This window comes from Epinephelus moara, chromosome 16, assembly GCF_006386435.1.
Source record: "Epinephelus moara isolate mb chromosome 16, YSFRI_EMoa_1.0, whole genome shotgun sequence".
In the NCBI taxonomy this organism is placed as follows: domain Eukaryota; kingdom Metazoa; phylum Chordata; class Actinopteri; order Perciformes; family Serranidae; genus Epinephelus; species Epinephelus moara.
The window spans coordinates 29,561,416-29,588,527 of NC_065521.1; the positions used below are offsets into that span (position 1 = coordinate 29,561,416).

General features: G+C 41.3%; 1 protein-coding gene across 1 annotated transcript; it reads right to left on the bottom strand.

Moving 5' to 3' along the window:
• Positions 1-3,186: 3,186 nt before the first annotated feature.
• Positions 3,187-25,617, bottom strand: slc9a8 (solute carrier family 9 member 8). Its single transcript, XM_050065921.1, has 16 exons — positions 25,261-25,617; positions 24,247-24,428; positions 22,341-22,421; positions 21,168-21,226; positions 14,795-14,878; positions 14,061-14,162; positions 13,779-13,813; positions 11,789-11,932; positions 9,872-10,013; positions 9,666-9,771; positions 9,466-9,582; positions 9,297-9,379; positions 9,071-9,182; positions 7,088-7,308; positions 6,261-6,407; positions 3,187-4,580 (listed from the first exon to the last, which is right to left on the bottom strand). The coding sequence occupies exons 1-16, from the start codon at positions 25,497-25,499 to the stop codon at positions 4,467-4,469; spliced, it is 1,968 nt and encodes a 655-aa protein (XP_049921878.1). The 5' UTR covers positions 25,500-25,617; the 3' UTR covers positions 3,187-4,466.
• Between the last annotated feature and the right edge of the window lie 1,495 nt (positions 25,618-27,112).

Below are 27,112 nucleotides of genomic sequence, written 5' to 3' on the forward strand. Positions count from 1 at the left end.
TTGTCACTGTGTGTAGGTATTTTACATTTTTTTGACACATGAATGTGTATCTTTGTTGTTTATTTTTGTGGTTATTGGTGTTTATACTTTTTATGTTGCTGCCTTGTTCATGTCTTCCTTGTTTATGTGTGTGACTTGCCTGGTTGAATATGGGTTGAATAAATAACTAAAAAAATCCTCTTGTGTACTATTATGTGCATTTAAACCAGTGGGATTATACATAATGTGCAGTGGAAGAGTTTTATTTCGGATAAATGGGTAATAAAAAGTAAATAATGTGGCACTGTCATCTGCTGCTGTGTGGGATTCATGTTTCATGGAGCAATGCTGTGGATTTAGACGCCCTCTACTGGTTGTACAGTCTAATTGCAGAAATCATCAGACAAATGCATATAGTCTAATCAAATCATTACAGATATCTAACACTTGGCACCAAGTGTGTCACAAAAACAAAATAATAATTGAAGTACTGGCCTCTGCATGCACTCAGTCAGCTGTAACCATAATTACTCTACCAACTCTGATGCTGAGATATGATTTCTTCCTCAAGTTCAGCCCTGTCTTCCTCCTCATCAATGTGCCTAATGAGATCCCATGAGACGCTTCAAAAGTACGTCAGTCTAGTGGTCCTCAGGGTTGGACATGAGAGCTTTGCCTGTAGGTTACAGGATACTGTCCCCAGCATGACCACACATTAACCTTTTTACGTATTCTAATTGCTCTAAGGAGTGGTCTGGCTTCCTGCCTTAGACATTATAATCTGCCACTTTGCAATGTATGGACTAATTAGCACATGCTGCTTATGAAATGAGCAGGAACTCCAGTGGCATTGTGACATTATCACTGAAACTCACACTGAAATATTGAAGTGATCGAAACATCTTCTAAAGTCATGAATATGAAACACACACGAAGTTTGTTCTTTCATAACTCATATATCTTATTATGTTTTAATATATCTTAAGTGCTTTTATGGACAACATCCAATTTTAGTTTGGCAGACTTTGACATATTTACTTTTACATGATGAGTTGACTTGTTCAGGTGATTTTCGGTTCCTGTTTTTTATTCAATATTCCAGTACTCTTCTAAATTAGCTAAGCTTTGTTTATCAAAAATGTATTACAGTAATGTCTGTATTGATTTAAAGTCCATCTTGAGTTCTTAAAAATCCAGTGTGTAAGATGTAGGGGGATATACTGGCAGAAATTGATTTTTTTTTTTTTTTTGATTATTGGTGAAATATTGTGACAATATTGTGGCACATATACATACAAGGGGAATGCGGCAAATGCAACTGAAAGACAGATAGACAATAACATAAAGCAATTGTGATGATGTACACTCACCAGCCGGTTTATTAGGTACACCTTTTCAACTGCTAATTAACACAAAAAGCTAATCAGCCAATCACGTGGCAGCAACTCAATGCATTTAGACTTGTAGACATGGTGAAGACGACCTGCTGAAGTTCAAACTGAGCATCAGAATGGGGAAGAAAGGTGATTTAAGTGACTTTGAACATGGCATGGTTGTTGGTGCCAGACGGGCTGGTCTGTCAGAAACTGCTGATCTACTGGGATTTTCACACACAACCATCTCTAGGGTTTACAGAGGATGGTCCCAAAAAGAGAACATATCCAGTGAGCGGCAGATCTCTGAGTGAAAAGGATGCCAGAGGTCAGAGGAGAATGGTCAGACTAGTTCAAGATGATAGAAAGGCAACACTTGTTACAACCAAGGTCTGCAGAAGACCATCTCTGAACCAACAACACGTCCAACCTTGAAGCAGATGGGCTACAGCAGCAGAAGACCACACCAGGTGCCACTCCTGTCAGCTAACAACAGGAAACTGAGGCTACAGTTCACACAGGCTCACCAAAACTGGACAATAGAAGATTGGAAAAACGTTGCCTGGTCTGATGAGTCTGGATTTCTGCTGCCACATTCAGATGGTAGGGTCAGAATTTGGTGTAAACAACATGAAAGCATGGATCCATCCTGCCTTGTATCAACGGTTCAGGCTGCTGGTGGTGGTGTAATGGTGTGGGGGATATTTTCTTGGCACACTTTGGGCCCCTTAGTACCAACTGAGCATGGTTTAAACACCACAGCCTACCTGAGTATTGTTGCTGACCGTGTCCATCCCTTTATGACCACAGTGTACCCATCTTCTGATGGCTACTTCCAGCAGGATAACGCACCATGTCACAAAGCTCAAATCATCTCAAACTGGTTTCTTGAACATAACAATGAGTTCACTGTACTCCAGTGGCCTCCACAGTCACCAGATCTCAATCCAATAGAGCACCTTTGGGATGTGGTGGAACGGGAGATTCGACAAATCTGCAGCAACTGTGTGATGTCATCATGTCAATACGGACCAAAATCTCTGAGGAATGTTTCCAGCACCTTGTTGAACCTATGCCACGAGAATTAAGAAAGTTCTAAAGACAAAAGTCAGAATGTGTAGGTGTGGGGGTCACTCCCTAACCGCCCCCAGCACACATTAGCAGGAGCTGGGCTAGTGGAGCTGAGCAGCTTGGGAGAAACAGTAACGTGAAACTGCTTTAGTCAGTGTTTTTATTGGTTTTAAGCACTTGGGTCTCATTTATAAACATTGTGCCACTTCCCACACAAAAGCTGTGATCTTTAAAAACAGACTTGATGGGAGAAACTTTGACTCATGCTTTAAAACATTTTGGAGACAGGATATGGCGATGCAGGTGGTGAGGTGAAAGCCTGATTGTAGAAACTTTAATCTTTTTTGGTGCACGCCATTTTTGCACGCCATACGTCCATTTTCAGTATGGATCCTACACATTGTTTTATAAATGAGACCCCTGGTTTGTTTGGACAATTCAGCTCCCTTTAAAAACCTCCTGAAGATTAAACACAGAAGGAATCCTCACCAGGAGTTGACGCTTGGCACATGGGAGAAGTTTCAGCTGGTTGCAATCTTCAATCCTCACCACTAGATGTCACTAAATCCTACACACTGCTCTTTTAAAAAGCACTTTTATGTTGAAACTGCATTATAAAGCCTGCAGGACACAGATCATAAATACAGTCAATACTTCTGTCTCCTTCAGGTATCTTGAAGGTGCTAAACTTTCAAAAGAAAAAGACAAACTTCAAGGACGTGTAGTGCTTCTTCTATGAAATTAACATTCGATACAGCACACAGGATGTCAATGTTTTATTACAGATTTTTTTTTATAATTCTGCAGCGCTCATAGAGCTTGTATAAAAGCCTTTATCCCAAAACACATAAACATTTGATAAATAAATAGAAAAAAAATAGATCAACATTCACAAGACATTATTCCCAGTTACCCGCACATTCATCGGTGCCTGTCTGCATTATGAATCCATAGTGGAAAAATCACAAAAGCAACATTTCAAGTTGTTCTTTATACACAACGTAATAGCATGAGCCTCCCCACAGACTTATCATTAACACAGGAAAGTTGATTTAGGGAGAAGTAATTTCCAGTTTTCTGGAGCATAATTATTCTCCTGTGAGCTAGGTGTTTACTGTTTAGAAAATTATTAGTTTAATCATTAGTTTTAACCCTCTCCTGCGTTTCTCCTTGTTTGCTTCATCGCTAAAGGGTGTGAGCAAAAGCTCGTGCGTCACCTCTGGTATTTTATCTTCATTACTTATGTATGAATATATGTGTTAACTCAGGAGTCATTAATGCATACAAATGTGGAGACCCGGAGAGAATTTAAATCTGGTTCAACAGGAAGCCATTTAAAGCAGCAACTTGTGGCGTGTTACGAATCCCACTTTAGAAATTGAGCCTGTAGCGACGACATGTTGCATCCTTCCCCTGACACAAAGTAAAACTTCCAGCAGACCTTAAATAAGCTCGTGCCACATGGAGAAGAACGATTCAAAAGTGAGGAGGAAAAAGTGAAAAGGTGCTCTAGTATTGCTTTACATAGAAAATGTCCCTCTCGGCTTCCCTGCCATGTTTCCTTCAGACCTTTATGAAACAATCACCTGGAAAGAGATTCTCAGGATCAACAGAACGTCCCATGTGCTGTTCTGCTGATCAGCGAACTGTAGCACACACACACACATTATCAGATATCCTGTAGGTTTCTTTAGCAAGTAACGATATGGCGTTCACACGAGGATATCATTTTCACAGATTTTTTTTTTTTGCTTCATTCAGTGTTACAGTTTTCAGATCCAGTTTTACTGGAGCAACACTGATATGACACATTCCAGCCCACTCTGCTCCGTGCATCAAAAACACACCGTGGGCACTGACAAGACCTCTCTGTCACATAAAGTTGGTGGCAGGTGAACAAACAAGAAGTGCATGTGACCGACACTGAAAAGAGGGCTTGTCTACACACACACACACAGACACACACACATGCACACTCCTTCAGCACCAGGACACACAATGTCCATTCATTGTTGTCTCATGAACTGAAAGTGTTTGTTCAGCTCACAGGAGTTCAGCTTCGTCCTCGTCATCCTCAGAGCCTGAGGGTCCCTGACGAACTTCTTCGTACCACTTGTTGGTCAGCGTCTTCATCTGGATCCGGCCATGTAACAAGTCCTGTGAGACACACGTTACACACACAAATCAGCACATGCATGAATACTAGGGGTGTGCCATGTCATCTTGTTCACGATAATAACGGTATCATTTTTAGTATGATCTGAAAAATTCATATCGTGATACTCGCGATATTTCAACTTGTTGACATTGACGTCATACTGTTACCCATGGCAACAACAGGCATGGCTGAAAGCAGAATTATTACGGACTCCGCAGTGGTTCCAAAAAGAGGAGCAGCTTCAGTAGTGTGGTAAAAACTGTGGCGTCCTGAATGTTTTATGAACAGCCTCAGACTTCTCAGACTCTTTTACTGGGTTACCGCTCAGAGGGAACTCATTCAGCGGCTCGTCCGGCAGCAGTATATATTGTATACAGAATCTGTATCTCACTCTGAGTTACTGTTGTTGTTCACAAACTAAAGAAATGAGATCATTTTAGTTTTTACTGAATATTTGAAGGCAAACTGTAAAAATATATCACTTATTTTGTTACAATTCTATGTTCTTCATAATAAAAAATATATTTTTACTTATTTGTCATAATGTCAAGAATATCGTTATCGCAAAAATACCCTGAAATATCGAGATATTATTTTAGGGCCATATCGTCCACCCCAAATGTATATATAGACAAAAAGAGTCACACAAACAGACCGAGGTGCACACAAAATTAAATTTTAAAAAATTAAACATTTTTCCTCTTGCCAAAGGACCTAATTTTGTAATTTATGTAATTACAAAGGCTGCTACACAAGTATGTAATGTCAAACTAATTACCACTGCTATGCACTATGCAGAGATTTGACAATTGCTATTTGTACAGGAGAATTTTTGAAGGCAAAAATAGGACATGAACAGATGTGCCTACTAGATATTGCTAAATATGCAAAACAACACAAAATGTGGGATATTTCCTTAGCTTACAGTAAATTACCATCAGGGACAAAATGTGGCACAATGCTTTAATTGTAAAGAAGTCATAAGAAATACAATGTGCTTGTCATTAGCAGGGCAACTCTTCGATAAAAACAGGTCTATACAGGTCTAATCAAACCAGATATGGACGTACCTGTTTTTAATATTCCAGGGAGGAATAGTACAAACAGAATCAGTGAGCTGGAAAAAGACTGCAGGCAACAGGCTCTTACTGTGATTTGTCACCAGCGCACTTCCAGCATGTCATCACGGTAAACAACTTTACTCTGCCTTGCGGTGCAGCACGGCTCGTCTGTTTGTACCCGCTCGCAGCGCGGCTTGACACGACTGAGATTTGACGTGGACTTTACAGCTGCTTTTCCCAGACAATACATCTCAGGTGCAGTGTCCTCTGCCTTGGTGGTCAGCCAGCAGAGCTAAATTTGGTGCAGCTATTTTAGATATTGACATTGCTTCCTCACATATTCTGTGCTTCGAAAATGGAAGTAACAGCAAAGTCTGTGACCTGTGCAAAACCTCGACGCAATCGTTTTGTCCTTGCGCGCCTAAAAAGGGGCCACAAATGCAAAAAAGTATGAGCTTCATCAAATTGGTATTTACTGTGAAGCATTTCTATTTATGGGACATTAAATACAAGGGCTGAAAGCAAACCAGTGTGACTAAAAACAATAGAATATGTTTAGGTGCACAACTTTGTTCAGCCTCCCAGGTGACTTTCAGGATTCCTGTCTCGCCCACTTACCTCTTGGGTGAGTCTGCGAGTGAAGAAGGGGTTAAGGTACTTAGCATCAAGCCACATAAAGCCCTTCAGATCTTGTCTCTGGTAGATATGAGCCTCGTACTCCTCCTCCGTCAGCTCTGATAGGTGCTCCGACTCTATGGTATTACCCTGGTGAGCGGGGAGGAGCAGAGAGAAGTCAGGAGCGGAGTGGATAGAAAGAAATGAGAAGGGTTCAACAAATGAGGCAGCTGTGACAGAGATGGAGGAGAGGACGGTGAGTGCAGGGGAAAGTCAAAATGACAGGAGAGTGGTGAGGGTGATGGAGTCTAGATCACACAGAGGAGGACCATAGATGAAGAAGTGAAGAGAGGGAATTACATCAAAGAGGTCAACAGAGCAGTAAGGAAAAATGGAGGGCTGATAGGTGTAGTTGGAAGACATCAAATACTGCACACAAAAGTCACGCAAACACACCACCAACAACCAAAGTGGTGGGGATGTACTTCAAAAGAATGATCCATTATCTAGAGTTAGAGCTAACAGAGTCAACTGAAATATTAAACACAATGGCTTGTATTCTGGTGTGTCTGGGAAATTGTATTAATAATGGTTTATTTGTGCTCGTCCGAGTTTTGCTTTTTCTAAGTGAGCGTCTCTGTGATGAGAGAGGGTCGCTCCCCGCTGATTCAGTCTCCTTGACACAAAGCACAATCAAGCCTTTGATGTTTCTCCCTCTGAAGAGAACAGTAATGGTCTGATGGCAGATGAGAGGGTGGCACAGCCTGTATCAACAATCTGTCAACAATCTGAGTGTGTCTGTGCACAGATTGAAGTGCTTCATCCATTACCATTTTCTCTGTCTTGCTGAGATTGACATCTTTCTTGTTCTTACGCCGTGACTGGCTCTCCTCAATGTCCATGATGCGAATAAGTGGCATGGTCCCGCCCCCCAGGAGGAGGATGGTAAAGAGAACGATGATGATGGTGGTGGTGCCAATCAGCTGCCGTTTCTCTATGGGCTCCAGGCCCAGGTGAAGGCTCAGTGCGTAGGGGATAGCACCTCGCAAACCTATACAAGAAAGAAAAAGACGAAGGAACGAGACAGTGAAACATGAGAACACATCTTCAGAAACATTGTCAATATTGTTATTATAATATATACAGTGGAAACCGCTTATAGTGATCACGTCTGTCCGGGTCAAATTGTTCACTAAAAGCGGATGATTATTATAACTGTTCCTTTTTTCTATCTCTTTATTGGTCATGGAAATTACTATGTAATTGCCATCTGTATATCTATTACATGAATATTAAATACTGAAATGGACAGATTTACCATTTACTGAATTTTACTGAATGTTTTAAAATACAGTGCAGCTGTTTCATAACGTGGGCATTATGTGATCAGGCATTATCAATTCCCATGACGAGGGCGGCTCCAAACACAGGTGCTTTCCTCGTAAGCATTCTTTTTTTTCTTCCCATCACTAGTGGCCATAAGCTTCGAGGAGACTACGCTTTTCATCAAGAGAAAATTACTTGTCTTTCCCATCATAATTTTAACGTACACGCAGCACCAGGCTCAAGCAGCCAAGTTGGCTGAGAAATTAAAGCAATGTGGAAGTGCCAAAAACGGCAGTTCATCAAATGACCACTTGAGGCTGCCACTAAAACAGAGTAAATCCCCACAGACACCTATGTTGAAATGCCCAAATTTACAGCATGAATGACCGGTATAGAAACAGTTTTGGTCTCTATAGCTAACAACATGATTGACAACTGTGCAGGGGGTGATTTTTTTTTCATAACTCACCTGTTTACATATAGTTAAGGCCCAAAGTTACGCATATTGAAAGGTGGATACGTTTGATTTACAGGCTGTGAGGCATTGCTACCGGTTGCTGCAGTGTTTGAGCCAGATCCACCCCTCGCTCCTCCAGAGCGCCAACCTCTCATCCAAATATGGTCAATTCTGGCTCCAAAAGAAAAAATGCGGCGGAAACCCTGAACTCAACGCTTCATAACTGCAGTCCATAAACCGATGGTCGACGACGCGGTAGCTAGCTACATCGATTATTTATACAGTCTATGAGACAGGCTACTATGAGGCAAAGTATCATGAGAATAAAGTAATAAAATAAAATAAAATTACCATAGATTGAAATTAGTTTTCCATATGTAAAAAGACCACATTCTAGTAGTATTTAGACTTCTTGATTACTATGAGAAAATTAGTTATACAGCATTTATAGAGCAAAGATTCTCGCCTGAGCTTTCTGCTCCATATAAGCGGTTGATCACTGCAACTGTGATCAATATAAGTGGTTACCACTGTACTTAATTATAATAATATAATAAAATGGGTACTAAAATCTGGAAAATAATACACTAGACATATTTAAATTGTGTCATTTGGGTTTTTATAAATGTAGGTCTACAAAGTGACTATTCTTACTGTTATTGTATATTAATCTGCTGATTGTTTTGTCTGGTAATCTATTAATTGATTAATTGTTTGTTTATAAGATGTGAAGAATGCCCATTTTTCAGTGTCCATCAGTTTACTATCATATGACACAGAAAAGCAGCACGCTTTCACATTTGAGAAGCTGGAATCAGAGAATGTTGCTTGCATGTTTGCGGATGAATTTCCCGCTGATCGACCTATCGATTAATCAACTACGAATATCAGCTCTAGCTGATACAACTCTCATCTGCACCGAGATATGCACACACTATTAGGGCAACAGTCAAGGCTTAGATGCTAACAAAGAGCTGACTGCCTGTCATTCTGTGACGCATCACACAAAAGATTTACTGTATCAACTCACCACTGAACCACATGATGAACATCATTTTGGGTGTGATCTTGTGGTCTCTGAAAAAGTTCAGCAGGAATGACAGCGGGAAGATGTTCACTGCTCGCCCAAGAAGAACCAGGACCTTCAGGGGGGGAACAACAGCTGTCACACGATGATCACAGGAATGAACAGAAAAACCAGGACTTAAATCGACATCAACACTCAGATAACACTTAAAAAAATGCAGAGCACTTACTATGCACCAGATGACGAATGATATTTCAAAGTTATGAGGGAAGCTGAAGATGGAGAGGCCAAGGAAGGCAAACACACATGTCTCTGGAGAGAAAAATAACAGTATTGAGAACTTATTGTAGAATGAAAATAAAGGGAGGAATTTGGGGGTAAAGACGGAATTCACTGACCACACATGAAGGCCACTGTGCGCAGTGTCTGCTGCATGAGGATCTGGGTGACAGGAGACAGGTTGTGATGGGTGTAGTGAGACATCACGATTCCAGCAAATAGGATGGACATTATTCCTATAGGTGGAGAGAAAGCGAAGCATTAAAAAAGCTACAAAGTCAATCTTCTTTGGCATATATGCATGTGTGTGTGTACCCACCAGACAGTTTGATGCCTTCTGCCAGGCCATAGGGAAGGTACGCAAAGATTATCATCATACCAAACTCCAGTGAAGGAGTCTTCCTCAGATCAAAGTGTTTCAGAAACTAATCAGTGAGTTAAGGAATTTAAATCAGATGAAAACACGCACACAGGAGTTCAAAGTTCTCTCACACACATGCTCACACACTAAATGAGTCTGGATACAAGAGCTGAGATGAGTCCAGTGAGCGTTCCCAGGGCCGCAGAGCCAAAAAACATTTTCAGGAAATAACCCAACGCTTGCAAAAAAGTCTCCCAGCCTGTGACCATGGAGTTGTCTGAGCGGGAAAAGAACCCCTCCGCTGTGCTGAAAGACAAAACAGACGAATGACACCACAACACTACAGCTGCACATCCTGTGTTGTAGTAATACCTTTATCTGACCCTAGAGGGCAGAAAAACTCCACCATTAAAACCTACTAACTCACAGCATGTGAGAGATATGGTGTGTGAGATTAGAGTGTGTGCAGAGTTTGTAATCCTGCCTTCATCACAATCCTGTTTGTGAAACAGAGGTCAGATACACGTTATCACCCCGGTGACTTCACAGGAATAGTAACATGAAGGAATTTACTGCATATATTTGGATACCATTTCAGCAAATTGATTTTTAATGTCAAATGTACATTTCATTAGGTCTCATTGAATCGAAACACACTAATGCTAATTAAAAAAAGTATTCCTGATGTCTTATAGCTATTGATGTGGCGGGAATGCAGATAATCCATTTAATTGTACAACTTGAATCCTTTTTATAATAACAGTTATTCAGACAAACAGCCAGGCAACACAACATAATTAATAATCTCATGTTAATGCTTATTAACAAGCTCCAGGGCAAAAGCCGTAGCTGTGTGGCTGTTAAAAAACGACTGGGCCAAACAGTAAAGTAGCTCTCTAAGAAAGCCAGTCCGTGAGGTGCTAACAACAAGCAAACTGCCAGGGCTGTTCAGCCTATCCATTATTCATGCATTCATTTACTCTACGGGGGCACGCGGACACTTGAGATCACTTTGCACATTTAGCTGGTTGTTAGTAGGAGAGATAAGGCGGCAATAAAGTGAGTACAGAGACAGCAGATAGGAGGACGATGGGGATGCAGACAGACAAGGGAATCCTGCCAACTGGCCGTTTCCGTCAAACTAGTCTGTCAAGATTTCGTCTGTGTGTTGGTGTGTGTGAGGCCACGGTTTGTTTATACAGGACAAACTATTCTTAAAGAGTGATACTTTAAATAGACTGTCCCCTATGACTACAGAGAGTTTCGTTGTACTTGTACTGGAGCATACGGTCAGCAAAGGGACTTTTTCCCCCCCTCATTACTAGAAGTTTCTGGTGCGACAGGAAAACATTCCAACGACAATCCTTATCTGTGAATATCATGAGTATTATTGTCATTTGTCAGTTCACCATTTTAAGCCCAAGCTTTTGGAAGTTACAGTTAGCAGATTCTGCTAAGCATATACCCACATCCTCTGCATTTGAAACCAGAGCTTTACCAAAAGTGCACGCCTAGAGCACTAAATAGGTCACTGGTTCCCTTTTACTTCTCACTTCCTGTCATAGAGAAATCAGCAGAGAGCAAGTGGGGCTCAAAGGTTGGAAGATGCCTGAATGCACTCCAGCTGACATTTACAGTTCTGTGGAACTGGTGTGTCTGTTCAAGTGAGGGTGTGTGTGAGATTTATTGTACTGGAGCAGATAACAAGATAATGAGGTAATGTTAAGTCCTCACAGCAGCAAGTGACAAAATACAGATAAAAAAATATTCCAAAAAAACTGAAAACCATGACACTGAATTTTAAGAACTACAAAGTCTAATTCTCTAAAAGTATAATAGTGTTTGACAGATGATTATATGTCTAAATGACATATAACCGTGATATCACAGTCAGAGTGTGTGTGTAGCAGTGATACTGTATGCCCGGGCCTTTCACAACATCTGCAGCTACATCGTCCTTTAGGCTTGCTGGTGGTGAAAGGCTGTGTAAACATCATGCATGGCCAAATCGACAGTAAACATGACTGTGTTTTCCCCATGAAAAATAAACAACCCCTGAGGGAGTGGACAGAAACTCTTACTTCGTGAGGACAATGGAAACGGCGTCGTTCAGGATGCTCTCTCCAAACACCAGCATGTTGAGGACCGGGTCCACGTTGAGGGCGTTAAAGATGGCGATGGTAGCTACGGGGTCCACGGCTGAGATCAGTGAGCCAAAGGCAAAGCTACGACAAAGCAAGGGAGTGAAAACGATGTTTACAGTCATCATAAGACACTTTAACAGGCATTAATATACAGTACTTAAAAAAGAACTAAGAAACAAACACATGTGGGCAGCGTCAGAGGGAGGCAGACAGGAAATGCATCACAAACAAGGAAGTACATGTGTCTGTGAAGGCGGCACAATCCTGCACAATGTTATTTTAATAATTGACATGATTTTTAGAGAATATATAAATTCTGTCCCAGAATATTCGGGATTTGTAGGCTGCACATCTCACCTAAACATGATTAAAATTACACAGTACATTCAATAGTTACAGCAGTCTGTGTCAAATTGGCCACAACTACAAGTATTTGGTAAACAATTGACCTATGGCTAAGCCCCGCCCTCAAACACAATGAGCCAATCACAGTGTGTATAGCCATTCCCATACACTTGGACATTCTCTGCCTGGACGTCCATTGAAATGCATTACAGAAAGTCAGTTTTGTTCGGTTTTATGAGCTTTTTCTGAGATTTGAAGTTTAAAAATGGTCAAACGGTGTGCATGGGGTACATGCAACTCTGACACAAGGTATCCTGAGAGGCTGGGCGACCAGGTGTATTTTTTACACTTTAAACCACATCTCAACCGAGAAAAGTGTCTCCTTTGGATAAAGTTGTGTGGTAACGTTAGACCACAACATCAACTCAACGTGAATAAGATTAACAATGATGTCTACATCTGTTCTAAGGTAAGTCAACTTTGTGTTTGAGGCAACATATTGTCACTTTGCTGGAAAGAAATATAAAGTTATCTTTAACATCTCTAGCTAACATTAGCTAAAGTTAGCCTAACGTTAGCTCCTAGCTGCGTTGTTCATCATGTCACCTTGTTTGCTGGGAGTTCATTAGCCTATTTTGTTCTAGTTTTGTACTATGGTGATCGTACATCATTGTTAACTGTTGTCCATAGGGCTCTAGTTAAGCTAACGTTAACTTCTGGAGCTTAGCTTCATTAATTTATCTGTAATCGCAGAGACAACAAAGGTTGGCAAATGTTATGCTGAATGATTCAATGTAAATACTGCAGCACCAAACTAATGGAGAGATGGTAAAAAGGCTGTTATCCTTTTCTCATATTCTGAGCCAAAAACCATAACTTCAGTGGCACTTTGATGCACCGAAATTTCCAGTTTCCAAAGGCTTGTTCACAAATAATTCACAGGCTGATATATACATTTTATTTCTGAATACATGGTTAAAATTGATTTCTCTATTACTGTTGTGTGTAGACTATTTTCTGACTTAAAGAGTGTATTGTAATGTATTGTATTTTCTTGAGATGTCTTTATATGGATAAAGTAGGTGGACAAAGATCACATAGCTGCATCTATTCTGGGACTTTCCCGTCTAAAATCTAATCACTTCTTTCTTGGCTCGTGTCCTGAATTCCCCCCAAATGTCATTAAGATCTGCTGAGCACTTTCCGAGATATCCTGCTAACAAACACAAACACAAAGACTAATGGGACCAGAAGCATATCCTCCTCCATGAAGGAAATGAACAGGCAAAAGCCCCCCTTCAACTCAAGACACATTCACACGCTGTTTGCACCAATATGGATACACACATGTGCACTGAGACAACCCCGACCTTCTCTTAAACACACATGGGTGTGGAGACGTATGTTCCACACACAAGTGCTGCGTTCTTAAGGTAGAATGAAGGTGTCAGTGGGTGACGCTGTTATATAATATATATGGTGTGGTAAGCACAAAAGTTAAATCCCCAGAGGTTTCTCTTGTTATCCTGAAACAGGAATGCATGGCACATAATGCTACTAAGAGTGAAACAATAACACTTACCTATCAGTCATGGACATCTTATAGATCACATCAGCCTGAGAGAAAAAAACACAGACACACCCATTGTTAAAAGCTGTGACAAGAAGATCTGGTTTGCAAACATGACAAGAGCAAGATATATATTGTGAACAACAACGAGACAATAATGGCTACTTGCATCTACACTGTTATCATAAGCTTTCACAGGAAAGTCAAGAGTGACAGTGGAGATAAACCATGAAGACATGTAAACAACTTCACACTCTTTCTCTGGCACCGGCAGACTTGTTGACAGATCCTCACCTGCCCAAGGAAATAGATCCCACCTCCGACTATGAAGGCAGAGAATGCGGTGCCGATCACAGCGAAGAGAGTAATGGAGCCAATGTTCTGGAAGAAGTTTCCCTGCACATACATGGACACATGGCTTAAGTATTCATGGGGTTCAGTTGCATGACATTTTGAAGGTACATGGTGTTACATAACGTACAGCAAGTGTTAAAATGAAAAGTAGGGCATGGTACAGGTACGGAGGAAACAGGCATCGTTTCACTGTGAGCAATGGAGCAGGATGTGTCTATAAATAATCTAATCTGATAAATAATAAAACGTTATGAGCCACCTTTTGGCATTTGCCAGTCCTTTTTAAACCTCTATTGTAATAATATATGACAATTGTGACAATACAGGAGCAACATAATGACAGAGAGCAGAGCTGCTTATGCTTTTATGCTTTCATGTCATAGCCAGCCTGAGGGGAAAGCAAAGAGCTTGCTGAGGCCCCTGTTCATTTCTGTCTTCATTTACTCTCAATTATATTGTGCTGCATTTTCAAAGTACAATAAAATAACCAAAAGGCATATTTGTATTTTTGTTGTTTTTACTGTGGCTATGACTCTTTCTCTGCATATGTGGGTATATATATATGTAAATGTTGTGTTTACATGCATAAGCTGGTTTGCACTTTTAAGCACTTCACATTTGTAATGTGTCGAGTTTTATTTTACATCTTGAGCTGTGCACACACTCTGCCGTACCTTATGTAAAGAGTATCCAGACTCAAAAATGATGGGCGGCAGGAGCAAAAGGAAGAACATGTTGGGTCGGAACATTTCCTCCTCCTGTTAGAGAAGGACAGAGACACAGAGAGTTACATACACACAGCCCACGGTAAACAGACTTTGTATAGGGCCTTTATATTCTTCCGACCACTCAAAACGCTTTCACACTACAGAGCCACACATTCACACAGTGGTGACTGAGGCTAACATACAAGGTGCCACCTGCTCACCTAACATTCACACGTACTCAGTAGCAATTTGGGATTAAGTATCCTGCCCAATGATACCTCGCCATGCGGACTGGAGGAGCCAGGGATCGAAATTGCTGATTTGTGGATTAAATAGTAAAAAAGTTGCAGAGATCAGGTTACAGACAAGTGATTCTAAGCTTGGCATAAAGTTGCACGCTGAATAGTAGTAACAAATTATAGTGGTAAAGGGAAAATGCCAACTAGCTAAAACATTCAGAAATTGTTAACAGGAAACATTTTAATTGTACAAACTAATTATTTCCAAAAGGTTTGTCATTACAATGCTAATGTTAATCAGTACCGTTATATATGAGCTAATTATGTATGTATGACTGAGTGATAAAACATGTGCTTGTGGTTATTACGCAGTCCTCAGCAAAAATTCCAACTGCTCATCTGACGGATGAAGGCCGGTTCAGTGACCATCTGCTGACTTGATACTTAGTCATGGAAGACGGGAAAGGGTGACGAGGGAGGCCGTGCCTGAGCTGTTAGTAACAGTCCTTCATCTGACCAAACAAATTTAGATGTTGACTTCAGGATGACAAACACACACGCACACACTCATCAGGTGCTCATTTGGGGGCATGCCCGCCTGCCAGCCAATTCATGCATTCAAACACTCATACTGACGTGCCTGTTTTTGCACACATGCTGCAAAAGGACACGTGAGTACCTATGTGGCTTTTATTAAATCTCTGAGTTTTTCTTACACACATACACTCAGTATCACAGTACAGAGTATCCCAGTAACCATAGCTCTCTGATTATTTCAGCGATATAATGGAATCATTGTTGCTTCTCAGCTAAATGGGCCAGCCTCCAAGATCAGGCGTAGGCATCATGTGCCCATGCATTACGCTCTGGCTGCCAATGTGTCTGTGCATGATGCGCCATGTGTTCTTGTATAAGCCAGTGAATGTGTGTGTGTGTGTGTGTGTGTGTGTGTGTGTGTGTGTGTGTTCTGTGCATAATCCATGTTGGTAATATAAAAGTCAATATACGGTATGCATTAGTGAATGTTCATAGGGTAGATCTGTTTCTGGGCCGTGATTGAAACTGCAGAAGTGTCTGTCAGAAAGATGGAAGAGGGCAAGCGCAAACCCATATTTACTCTATCCAGTCAACAATCTCTCATTGTATTATGGGAGCCAGTTTTGACAGCTGGTAGAGTCTGACTCTCAACCCCAATAACCCCACAAGCAGATGGACATGACAAGTACTTCCTTAAAAGTATCTACGTCTGTAAAAACTGCAGAGACGTGATTTGCTAATAGTTCAGCCATGACTAACCGCTGAGAGGTGAGCCAGATAAAAGCATGATTTACTTTCTCTGACAAGTTTTACTCTACAATTACACATTATTTGACATACAGTGCCAAAATCTGAACACAAAGCATGACTGGTGAAATTAACTGTTCAAAAAGGGCAGCGGTGGCAATTTATCAAACACATGATGACATGATTAGTTTCACATTCCTCTGCATTTGTAATCTATTTCTCTCTATCTAGGCAATTATTCAGGGTTATGATCAGCAAATGAGATGGGGCAATACCACAGCACATTGTTAAATTAAAGACTGTGCACCAATTTTTGGCTGTCAAGTTGGTAACTTTGGCTCTGGCGATACATTTGACAACACCAATCATCATTATTGTGGCTACAAGCCCCTTAAAATAGGTCAGGCATGGAGGATAGCCTGTACAGGATGTATGATAGAATAAAAGGCTATGCTCCTGCTTACTTTGTCTTATTATGCATTCAAATTTCAGGAAAAGTAGGCCGACAAGGACTGCTCCCAGATTACCACTTTTTCTTGACATTTATGTCCACCCTTCAGGGTAGGTGAAAGGTCAGGAATGAATATTAACACCTGAGACACAAGAAAACATACCATGCATGCACTACAATTTGACAGCCACAGCTGTGCCCCTGCGTGCGTGCATGTTTCACTGCCACATAAAAGGATGTCTAAAGGAGTGGCTGAACGGGTACACACATACTTTGCATGTGCATACCTACACAGATTTAAATAAGAAGCTCGTACTTTTCAAATTGGTTGTTGTGTCAGGCAAACAGTTCACACCCTCAAGATATTTAATTTACAATTTTAGAAAACAAACAAAAGCAGCAAATAATCGCATTTGAGAAGTTAAAATGAGCATTTGTTTGGAATTTTCACTTGATAAAATGACTCATGTGTTTGGTGGGGTCAGAATTCACTCCACTGACCTCATCCTGAAACCATGAGGACAGATTTGGCCTGAGAAGCCCTAATGAGATTTCAGAAACACTGATATTGATAGACAGCGGAGAGAGATATGTTGTAAGAGCAGGAGAGATGAAATGGATAAAACCAGAGAGCCGTGGATGGGCATACTCTAGGGAAGTGCTGAGACAGAGCTTGAACTAAATGAGAAAAGATGAATGCCAAAGATGAAGGGAGCGCAGTTAAAGGAGGGTCGAGAGATAACAGAAATACGAGCGGGAACGATGGAGAGACATTCGCTCAGAATACAGGCTCCCTGGAGGCTCGGCTTTGACACACAGTGACATCACCACATGGGAAAAAGGCCCCTGAAACCACAATTAAAACTGTTCTCCCTGTGTCGCTCTCTCCACGGCGTGGGAAAGATCTATTAAAAGTATGTGCTGCCCTTTGGGGCTTAAAACACACCAATGCAACCACTGAGGAAAAATGAGGCAACGTCATACAGTACAGACGCAAAACTGAATTACTATCTGGAGAACACCGTAGATGCAAATATTTTCACCTGTGTATCTCTCTCTGTGCTTTGCCTAGGAAACGAATTGCTGCTAGCGTGTTACTTCTTACAAGCATGCTATTTCTTCTTCAATCTGTGTCAGAGCACAGGGGAGAGATGGGCAGATGAGAGAAAGGGAAAGCAGTGAACAGTACCAGAAAAGCACATGAGGGAAAAGCCTCTCCTCACACGCTGGATCGTGGGGAGAGGACTGGAAATAGTAGGGGCTGGTAGCGGAAAGCAAAGAAAGCAGACTGAGGGTGAAAGGCGAGGTTAAAGCCAGTGATGACAGGATGCTGATGCCTGAGGGGTTAGTACACGCTCGGTGGTTTGTGAGGCAGTCCCGGAGGCTTGCTTGATCCGCCAAGTGGGCCAGCTTTAGAAACATGTTAGTTAGAGAAGATGGCGCCAGCATTTAAGGTAGCTACAACTGTGAGGATGCTTCCAGTTCAAATCTGAAAAGTGAGCTGGGGATTGAAAACGGACAAATGCATTCCGCTGGCAGTGGTAGTAAAACACGGACCTGTTCGTAAGTGCACTGTACGCACAGTTTCAAAGGAGTTGCAGTTGGGAAAAAAAAGATGCTGACAGAACCACAGTTCGGCCACTGGCTGTATTACTCACTGAACAGGTTACATGGTGCATCCTGCTCTTAGGGGCTCTCTCAAAAACAAATAGGTCAGACATAATGGGTTTGCATCATGGCCCGGGTCTTTTGAAGTCTCCAAAAGCCTACAAACCACTTAGTGTATCCATGCTCCTGCAAAGAAGCTGCTGCGCATCTCAGTGTAATTTTATTATGTTCTACTCAGACAGTTTTTATCAAGCTGTTTAGTGATAGCAGGTCATGAAGACACTGTCTACTATGCATGGACAGGTGAGCAGGCGAGCTGTAAGTTAAACACAAACACAGAGATAGCGGTCTAGAGATTCACAGGACAGGGGCAAAGGGGGGAAAAGGGGCTCCACGGGCTCTGGTTACTAGTGCCGATGACTCAGCAACACCCTGGGGCCCCCAGGCTAAAAAACAATGGGCCCCAGTGTGCAAGAAACATTGACACAACCTGTCCTCTTTTCTACCCCTCCCCCTCACTCTGCATCTCTCCCTCTCCATCTCTTGTTCGTTTGTTCTCTCACTCACTGGCAGAGAACAAGGAATGTTAATTAAAGGCTGTGAGAACCAAAAGAAAAAAAAGGAGGGCTCATAGGGACACAGAGGGAGAGATAGCGAGCGGAGAATGGTGTGTGCCACTGTGGGTAGGTAACAGAGTGGAGATGGAGAGATGAGATTTGTGTCAAAAAACAGTGGCCAGGAAATGAATGACTGAGCAAAAAGAACAGCAGAGAGAGAGAGATGGAAATCTACAGCACAAGGACGACAGATGTTTATTGGGTTGGGGGTGGATAGGGAGTTCCCGGTGAATTTGCTGCGGGGTAAATTGCATCACATAGGAACTAGGAAAAGCAGTGATATACTCTAAGCTTGATGCATTATGTTTTCAATAAGTCAACACTTCAGCAATGCAGATGTTTGTCCCCCACCCTTTAAAATTGCACTTAATATCAAGAATGCAGAGGGTGTAACGCTTTAGTTTATGGGTCATTTGCAGCAGCCTTTTCATGCACTGCATATGTGTTTGTGTACTTTGTTTGTGGGTGAGTGGTGAGTAGAGGAATGCGGCTGTTTTGCCTTATTCTGAATGATAAAATGCATAACTGTTGCTAAATTTACGCCCAACGTCCACACTACTCCAGCGTTTTGGCAGCTCTAAAACAAAGACCTTTTGAAAATGCTGCTGCTGCCCTGTTTTAGTTTGAAAACCCTGGAGCTGTGTTTAAGTCTGGACAGGCAGGAACAGAGACTTTTGAAAACGATGACGCAGACAGCAATGTTTTCTTCCCGATAGGGTCTCATCATCCACGACGTGTCAAGACAAAACATTATCAGGCCTATAGGGCTGCCCCCTAATAGTTAGTCAACCAGAGAGGTCATTAGTCAGCAAGATTTCATTGGTCGCTTAGTCGCAGAAAAAAATGGAAAAACAAACAAATGAGAAACTCTATTAGGAGCTGCACCTTGTCAAAATAAATCAAATCTATATGACTGGACCATGGGAATTTAACTTGAAAGGACAGACACAGGAAGTGCCCACGCTCAGCAGTCAGACAGGAGTCCATTAGGCCTACACACTTATAAACAGCGCCTGGAAGAACATCAGCATAGGCTATACAGTGCTTGTTAAGGTTCGTTAACAACCTCAGATGCAACCTGCCGCAAAAAAAAATCACAAGAGTAGCACCCAGCGTCTGACCCCACGTTTTCCAGGCAGTTAAAGACACGGCATGTGTACGGCCCCTAATTTCCAGGGCTGGTACCTGTGATTGTTCCACAGGCTAGTTAATAACATGTCGGGCAGGAAATCCAAAGTGTGGGATCATTTTGAGAAGGTGAAGGACGAACCCAAGGTGATATGTAAACTCATCTTCATTGGTCGACTACAAACATGATGTATCATCTGAAACATGGAAGTAGCTACATGCCCATTAGCCACTTAGCACAATCATTACTGCTTTGCCGACAGCGTCATTAACAGGCGGCTCGCTCAGTGTGTGACGTGCACTTATAGATAAAATATAGGCCTATATTAATGAAGGTTCATTAGTACGGTTTTGTATTTCTCTGTAATGTAGCACAGTGTTAACAATGTTACTGATACTGTTCTTTCTCACACCTTCAACTCAAGCCATTGTGTTGCCCCGCCCAAAATATATCATTTAATAATTAAATTAATATTGTAAACATGCGGACGACTAGTCGACTAATGGCGCTAAATGACGACTATGGACCTACATACATTTTGTGCTGTATTTGATTTGCATTCACTCCCAATCTGTTTTCCGCCCCCTTGAATGTCTCATACTTGTCTTACTTTCGGTAACAGTTCCACATTTTTGTAGGTCCAAGCAAAGAAACCATTGGTCTAACGTTTCGACCATCTCTGTAGAATTTTCTGACTAAGCAACAAACCACAGAGTAGACAATCTGCTTCCTCTTTACATGAGCAAGCGTATGCCGTGAATTGTCATGTGATATGCATTTTCAGATATTTAGTATAGACACAGATTAATTCTGAAACTTGCTAAAACATTCGTGTGTACGGAGAATGTTTTCGTTTTAAAACAATGTTTTAAACTAAAAAAAAAAAAACAATATGTGTGACTGTGGCCTGAGCACCATTAATTGTGTGTTAATTACGAGCAAGATCTGTAGCCAGTGCAGTGTGGACACAAAGAGCTGTTTAGCAGGGTGTGAACATGGAGTCAGACCATACCTTCCAGTTGGCCAGTTCCTGGAACTCAATGATCTTAATGAAGCCTCCCATTAGAATCCCTGGAGAGAGGGAGGAGACATGAAAAACAATACCACTGTTTAAATATTTTACGACTTCATATGAAAATTTCAACACAACCAGAACACAGATGGAGTGAAAACCTGAGGCAAAGTGCTATTTTTACGGTTTAAACAAATGGATGCCTGGCAAATGTCCACCGTGGTTCAGGGATAAATTAGATACGAAGAGTGTGAAAGGGCTATTGTCTTAGTTTTGTCTTTGAGAGAGACCCCTTGGGCCTTCAGCTCTCGTTACACAGCCCAGCAGAACGATAATTAAAAGGTCGAGGAAAACACAAAGACGTGAAAAGGGCAGAGAAAGAGAGAGATAAGATGGAAAAAGAAATTAAGTAGTAGCATCAAAGCACTGTGTAAGACCCAGATATACGGGCAGATGGAAGTGAATAGAGGAAAACACACAATCAGTAAGTGAGAGAGAGGAAGTGATGAGGAAGGAAGAGCAGTCCTTCCTGATCTGTAAGCATTGTGTTATCTCTCTTCAGCAGAGCCCCCTGCTCCAAACACTGAGACGAGCTGCGTCTCATGTGCAGCATGCAGGTCGGGCAAGAGGAAAAGGCCCTCGGGGTTAAGACAGATGTGTGTCACTGAGTTTGAGCGAGTGTAACAGCCCAAACACACAAAGAGGAGACAATGGAAGCCATTAGAGGAAGGAGAATTAACCTGAAGTGACCTCAAACAAAAAGCTAAATAAATCTTTTTACAACAGGGTTAGCCTTTGCTCATAAATGAAAAAGATTTTAGTACTGTAGCCTCATGGAGGTCTAGATGTTTCATGCAATGCTGGACAAACACAAATTGGCAGTAGTGTTGAGATATGAGTAAGAGAGAAAACAAGCAGAAGAGCAGCTGGTGTGAAAGACGTAAATCATGATAACAGGCATCAACTTCAGTATTTATACCAGCTCTAAAAAAAAGCAGGAGTAGAGTATCCTGTGAAACCTCCAGTTACTCTCAATATTAGTTTGCTGCTGTACTCAAACTGTCCACGCCTTTTAAAAAAACAGGATTTCCTAGAGAACTCTTCAACACAAAAACATTGTACATTCTCAGACCCAGCCTGTGCAGAGCAACACGTTACACAAGAGGTACTCACCAAGAGACACGACAGCCACGCTCTCTGGAAGGAAATGCAGTTTGAACTTGATAAGCAGGTGCACCAATATGATGCAGATACCTGGGGAGAGCAGAGAAGACTGAATGAATATTTAGGACAAATACATCCATGACCCAAACATCATGTCGCACAGACTCAGATCAGCCCCAAAATAGCCCTCCACATCATATAGTGTTAGGATCTTTGCTCTGGCTGCTTTCCTTCACACAAACTACTGTAGACAGGGATAGAGATGTCTATGAAAAATCTTAAAGATCTCACTTTATTTCCTCTCACTTAATAGTCTAAATGGATACTTGAATTCCCCTCATACTAGTCGATGAAAATATTTAATGCAGATGAGTTCAAATACTCTTACTTGGCATAAATAACTACAAAGCTTGACATTTAAAATTATAGTTCTGAGACTGCACAATAAAGATAATTGCCCCCAATTAAAACATAAAATTAGGTTGTGACAGTACGATAGGCAACCGTGTATATCAGTGTGATAATCAGTGAATATTAGCATAATTATGATGACAAACCCCGAGGCCACAATGAAGGAAAAGTAAACGGCTTTTCATACATACAGCAGAAATGCAGGGCAGCAAATTAGATAGTCACAAAACACAGTGTAAGTGAAGCCAGCAGAGGTCGGTTCATCAAAGCTGTTTTGTCACGAGGGAGATGTTATATTGAAGCTTAATTAAAGCACATAAGGTACATACTGTTAATATGGTTTCCCAGAAGTGCTATACAGTCCTAATGTGTGGCTTCTATATTATACTCTGCGGTGGCCTCTCATTTATTGATCTTTACCATCTCAGTCTAACTACTGATGAGATAATTCACTTTAGAAGACAGATGACTGTGATTTTCCACATGTTGTGCCTCTCGCTATCAATCAAATGTTCGCTATGCTGAAACATCTGGTTCAAGAGTCTATTAAGTAAATGAGTCTAACTGGTAACCTTATGCATGATTTATGCCACTATCTTGGTACGTACCCTTTCAGTGGTAAGCATGTGACTTGACCTACAGTGAACTAAAGTGCATAATGGACAATTTGTGCCTAAAGAAGCCCTTCATGACTGGACACATTCTTTACTAATGTGTTACCACATCCACTTCCTTCATCCTGAGTCATCACCCACATGTCTGATTTCATGAACCACTGCAGTGGCTGTACATGTATCCTGTGAGGTCTAAGTTACGTATGTTGCGTGACCCACAATGACCACATTCCCTGTTGTGGATCCATGCAGAGGAATTTCTACTCCTGCACCACTGAGTCACCTGACAGGGAACATCACTGCACCGAACAGGACTGCAAGGCCTTGAAAAGAGTGGTTCGTTCAGCTTAACATATTATAGGTACTGCTCTACCCATCCTTAAGTATGTTTACAATTAAAGATTCCAACCACCCTTATGATGGCCCTTTCTTCCTGTTGAGGTTGGGAAGAAGATACCCGTTACAACAAGCCCGCAGTGAGAGGCTCAGGAAGAGCTTTAACCCTCAGGCCACAAGAATCCTAAATGAAGACCCCACCTATGACACCCCCTCCTCCCCCCATCCCCCAAATTGATGGAACTGACAGATTGCATCTCAATGAAATTGTATTCTCATGATTTCATGTGAAAAATGAATGTATTTACTGACTGACTGATTTCCTTCTTCCTTCCTCTCTTATTTTTGCAACGCTTGCGTTTCTCGTTTATTTCATTTTCTCTGAATATGTTTATGTTATGCACCAATACTCCTAAACAAATTATCAGTATGTGAAAATCTACTTTGTACTTAACAGGACACTAGATTCCTCTTCAGATCACACCACAAAATGAGACAGAAAAGACTTGAGTTAGACAGATACTCAGTGAAGCAGCGACAGATAGACTACCAACCAATAACCAGCAGGCTGAAGAATATAGTCAACCCGCTGGACTGCTCCTCTTCTTGGGCTTTGACTCCTGTCTGCACAGGCAGAATGGGCTTGGCGGTTGGGGGTGCCGGCGTCGTCGGCTTGACAGCAGGCGTTGTAGAGTGGAGGGTCTCGTTGCTGTAGCTATCAGTGTCATTGGACTTGCTGCAAGGAGACGGGAGAAAAAGCACATTAGTGTGATGCACTCAACAGATAGATAGGTTGATAGATAGAGTGTAATACTAAGAGAGCAGAGATACCTTAGTTGGAATCAGAATCCCTTAGTTTAACATCTAACCTCTACGAATACTTTTTTTATATTAAGGTGAAATTAGTGTAAACTACTAAATTTGGATGTTATAATTTCCTTTTGAACCTCCCTTACTTTAATCTCAAGGGTTATAACCATGGATGTAGATTTCAGGGGGGTCGTAGGAGACACATCCCCATCAATATTTGGAGCAAGATCATTTGCCCCCCAAAATAAAAACCTGATAGTAGCAGAGGACTATTAATTTGACAAATTTAAGAACATTTACACCATAAATTGATGCAAAAAAGGCACAAATTGGTGCATTTAATTCACCAGAATGCAGGATAGTAAGTGTTTTCTGGCAGAGGACCTCCAAAGCCCCCATTTCATGTGTCCTCCACAACGTTAAACAAAACCTACGCCCTTGGTTATTAACTCCTAACTAAACAGGAGTGACTCAAATGAAGGAGCCTTGATTTAGAGGTGACTAAATAAAAGGCAGATTTTTTCCTCTGTCATGCCAAGGTTGTACCTTAGACAGTATTTTTTGTACCATTCTTAGTACTGCTGTATGTTAATTTAGCAACGTGTCTTTTAGTGGTCTGTTAGCAAGGCTGCAGCACATTAGAAACCTGTTAAGTAACATAACGAACATTGTGAAGCTATTGCTAGCTAGCTACCGTTAGCTAGCTACATTGGGCTAACACACCACTACTACTACTAGTGAAATGTGTTGCCTCGTACCTGACAGACTGTCCATCCTTCTGTGGGTCGACTGAATCGTGTCCATCTTCTTTGTCATGTTTTATTGATGCTTGCTGGTTTTCAACTGGAGTACCCTTATGGTTCACACCACCTCCCCCGTCGTCATCTCTCTCACGCAGGTCCAACGGCTGTTTGGTCTCGGCTCGCTGCGGTACGCACGTACTTACGAATAACAGCAAAAAGAGCAGCGACAAAACATTATGGTAAACGCCTCCCATCCTCAAACCTGAGCGCTTAAACACAAAAGCAACGTTTTTTAACAAAAGACACTGGAAGTTCCATGTCGACAGCTACATGTTATCCTGTTGACATCACGACTCCACTTCCGGGTAGGGTTTTTTCTCTTGTTGGGAGTTGTAGTCTTTGCCTTGAATCGACGACATGTCAGAAAAGGATAGAAACACACGGACGCAGTTTGGCGCAACTCTTGTCAAACAAACATATCTATGCCTTTTTGTCGCAGTGGATACATTCTACTGTCAATCGTATGAACAAAGAGTTAATGGTTCACAGTGATTTTATGTACTCAATTTCCCATAATGCATTGTAGTGTAGCGTCAGTCGTCCACCAGCTGTTTCATGGATACTGGAGTTTTACTGTTGGCTGCACTACCCGCAAATTACCTGCAGATGTAGGAAAAACTAAAAGCACCTGCCACCATGTAATGACTCATATTAGATGGGTGAAAAATGCAATGCATATGTATTTGAAATAAATAAGACATATTGATGGGAGAGTTTAAAAACGTGTAGCCTTTATTCTACATCTTTAGTGTTATAAAGACATGCATTAATGATAGGCTTATACTATGAAAACAGAGTCATACTCTTATATTCGTTGGCCAGATAACAGCTTTCACATTTTAAGTCCTCAGCTTAGCTTCAACATTGTCTGGATCACATGGCTTTATAAATGCCCTATACAACATTACAATTGGATTTATAGCATATACTTGATGCAGGCACATACAACAGTCCTACTATAAATACTATATATGCTATAAATCCAATAAAAATGAAGGTTAGAGTTCTTTTTTTTTTTACTGAAACTGTTTTAGAGATGTTGATTTAGCTTTACGATTATTTTGGAGGCTGTAGATGAACTGGGGATGATAAAATATTAGAAACACCTCTCAGTATAACACAATAGTTCACCAGAACCACACACATACATACATAGGTGTAGACTTCAGGGGGGATGCAGGAGACATGTCAGACTTCTGACTTTTATTTGAACAAAATTAAAGGCATTAAGACCATAATTATGATGCAGAAAAGGCACAAATTGGTGTACAAGAATCACCAGAATGCAGGAAATTAAGTGTTGAATGCTCCAAATTGTCTGCCTGAGGATGCCCAAACTCTCTGTTTCATATGTGTGTCCCCCAGTGTTCAAATAAAAACCCACACCCTTGCATACAAGAATAAAATAGTTTCAATAAAACTGTACCTTATAACCTTAATGCTGATTTCATGATCGTATTTGGTAGTAACAGGGTTACATAATTAAACTAGAGAATGCAATTTCTGAAGAAACTGCGGGTGTGAATGCTACATGCTGAATAGCTGATGCTACACTACAGTGCTGGCTTTAAATCTGGAAGAATACCATTAATGTATGAATAATGTGGAGGTTAAGGTTGTTTGAAAAACTGATGCTAGACTGCAATGCAGGCTTAAGTGTGTAAGAGGACGGTGAAGTAGTAGGAATAGTTGGAAAAGTTTTAATAGGTTTTATTAGTATGAAAGTAGTTGAAAAGTTGAATGATACTCCTGATGTGGATGATTTCAAGGTTCTTGAAAAGCTGACGCTACACTGCAATGCTGGCTT

Coding starts and splice junctions, on each gene's coding strand:
- slc9a8 (XM_050065921.1), bottom strand. CDS start 25,499: ATGGGAGGCGTTTACCATAATGTTTTGTCGCTGCTCTTTTTGCTGTTA. Junction 24,429..25,260: donor AAGGATGGACAGTCTGTCAG/GTACGAGGCAAC, acceptor GTCTCCTTGCAG/CAAGTCCAATGACACTGATA. Junction 7,309..9,070: donor GTTCATCATGTGGTTCAGTG/GTGAGTTGATAC, acceptor TTTCTTGTATAG/GTTTGCGAGGTGCTATCCCC.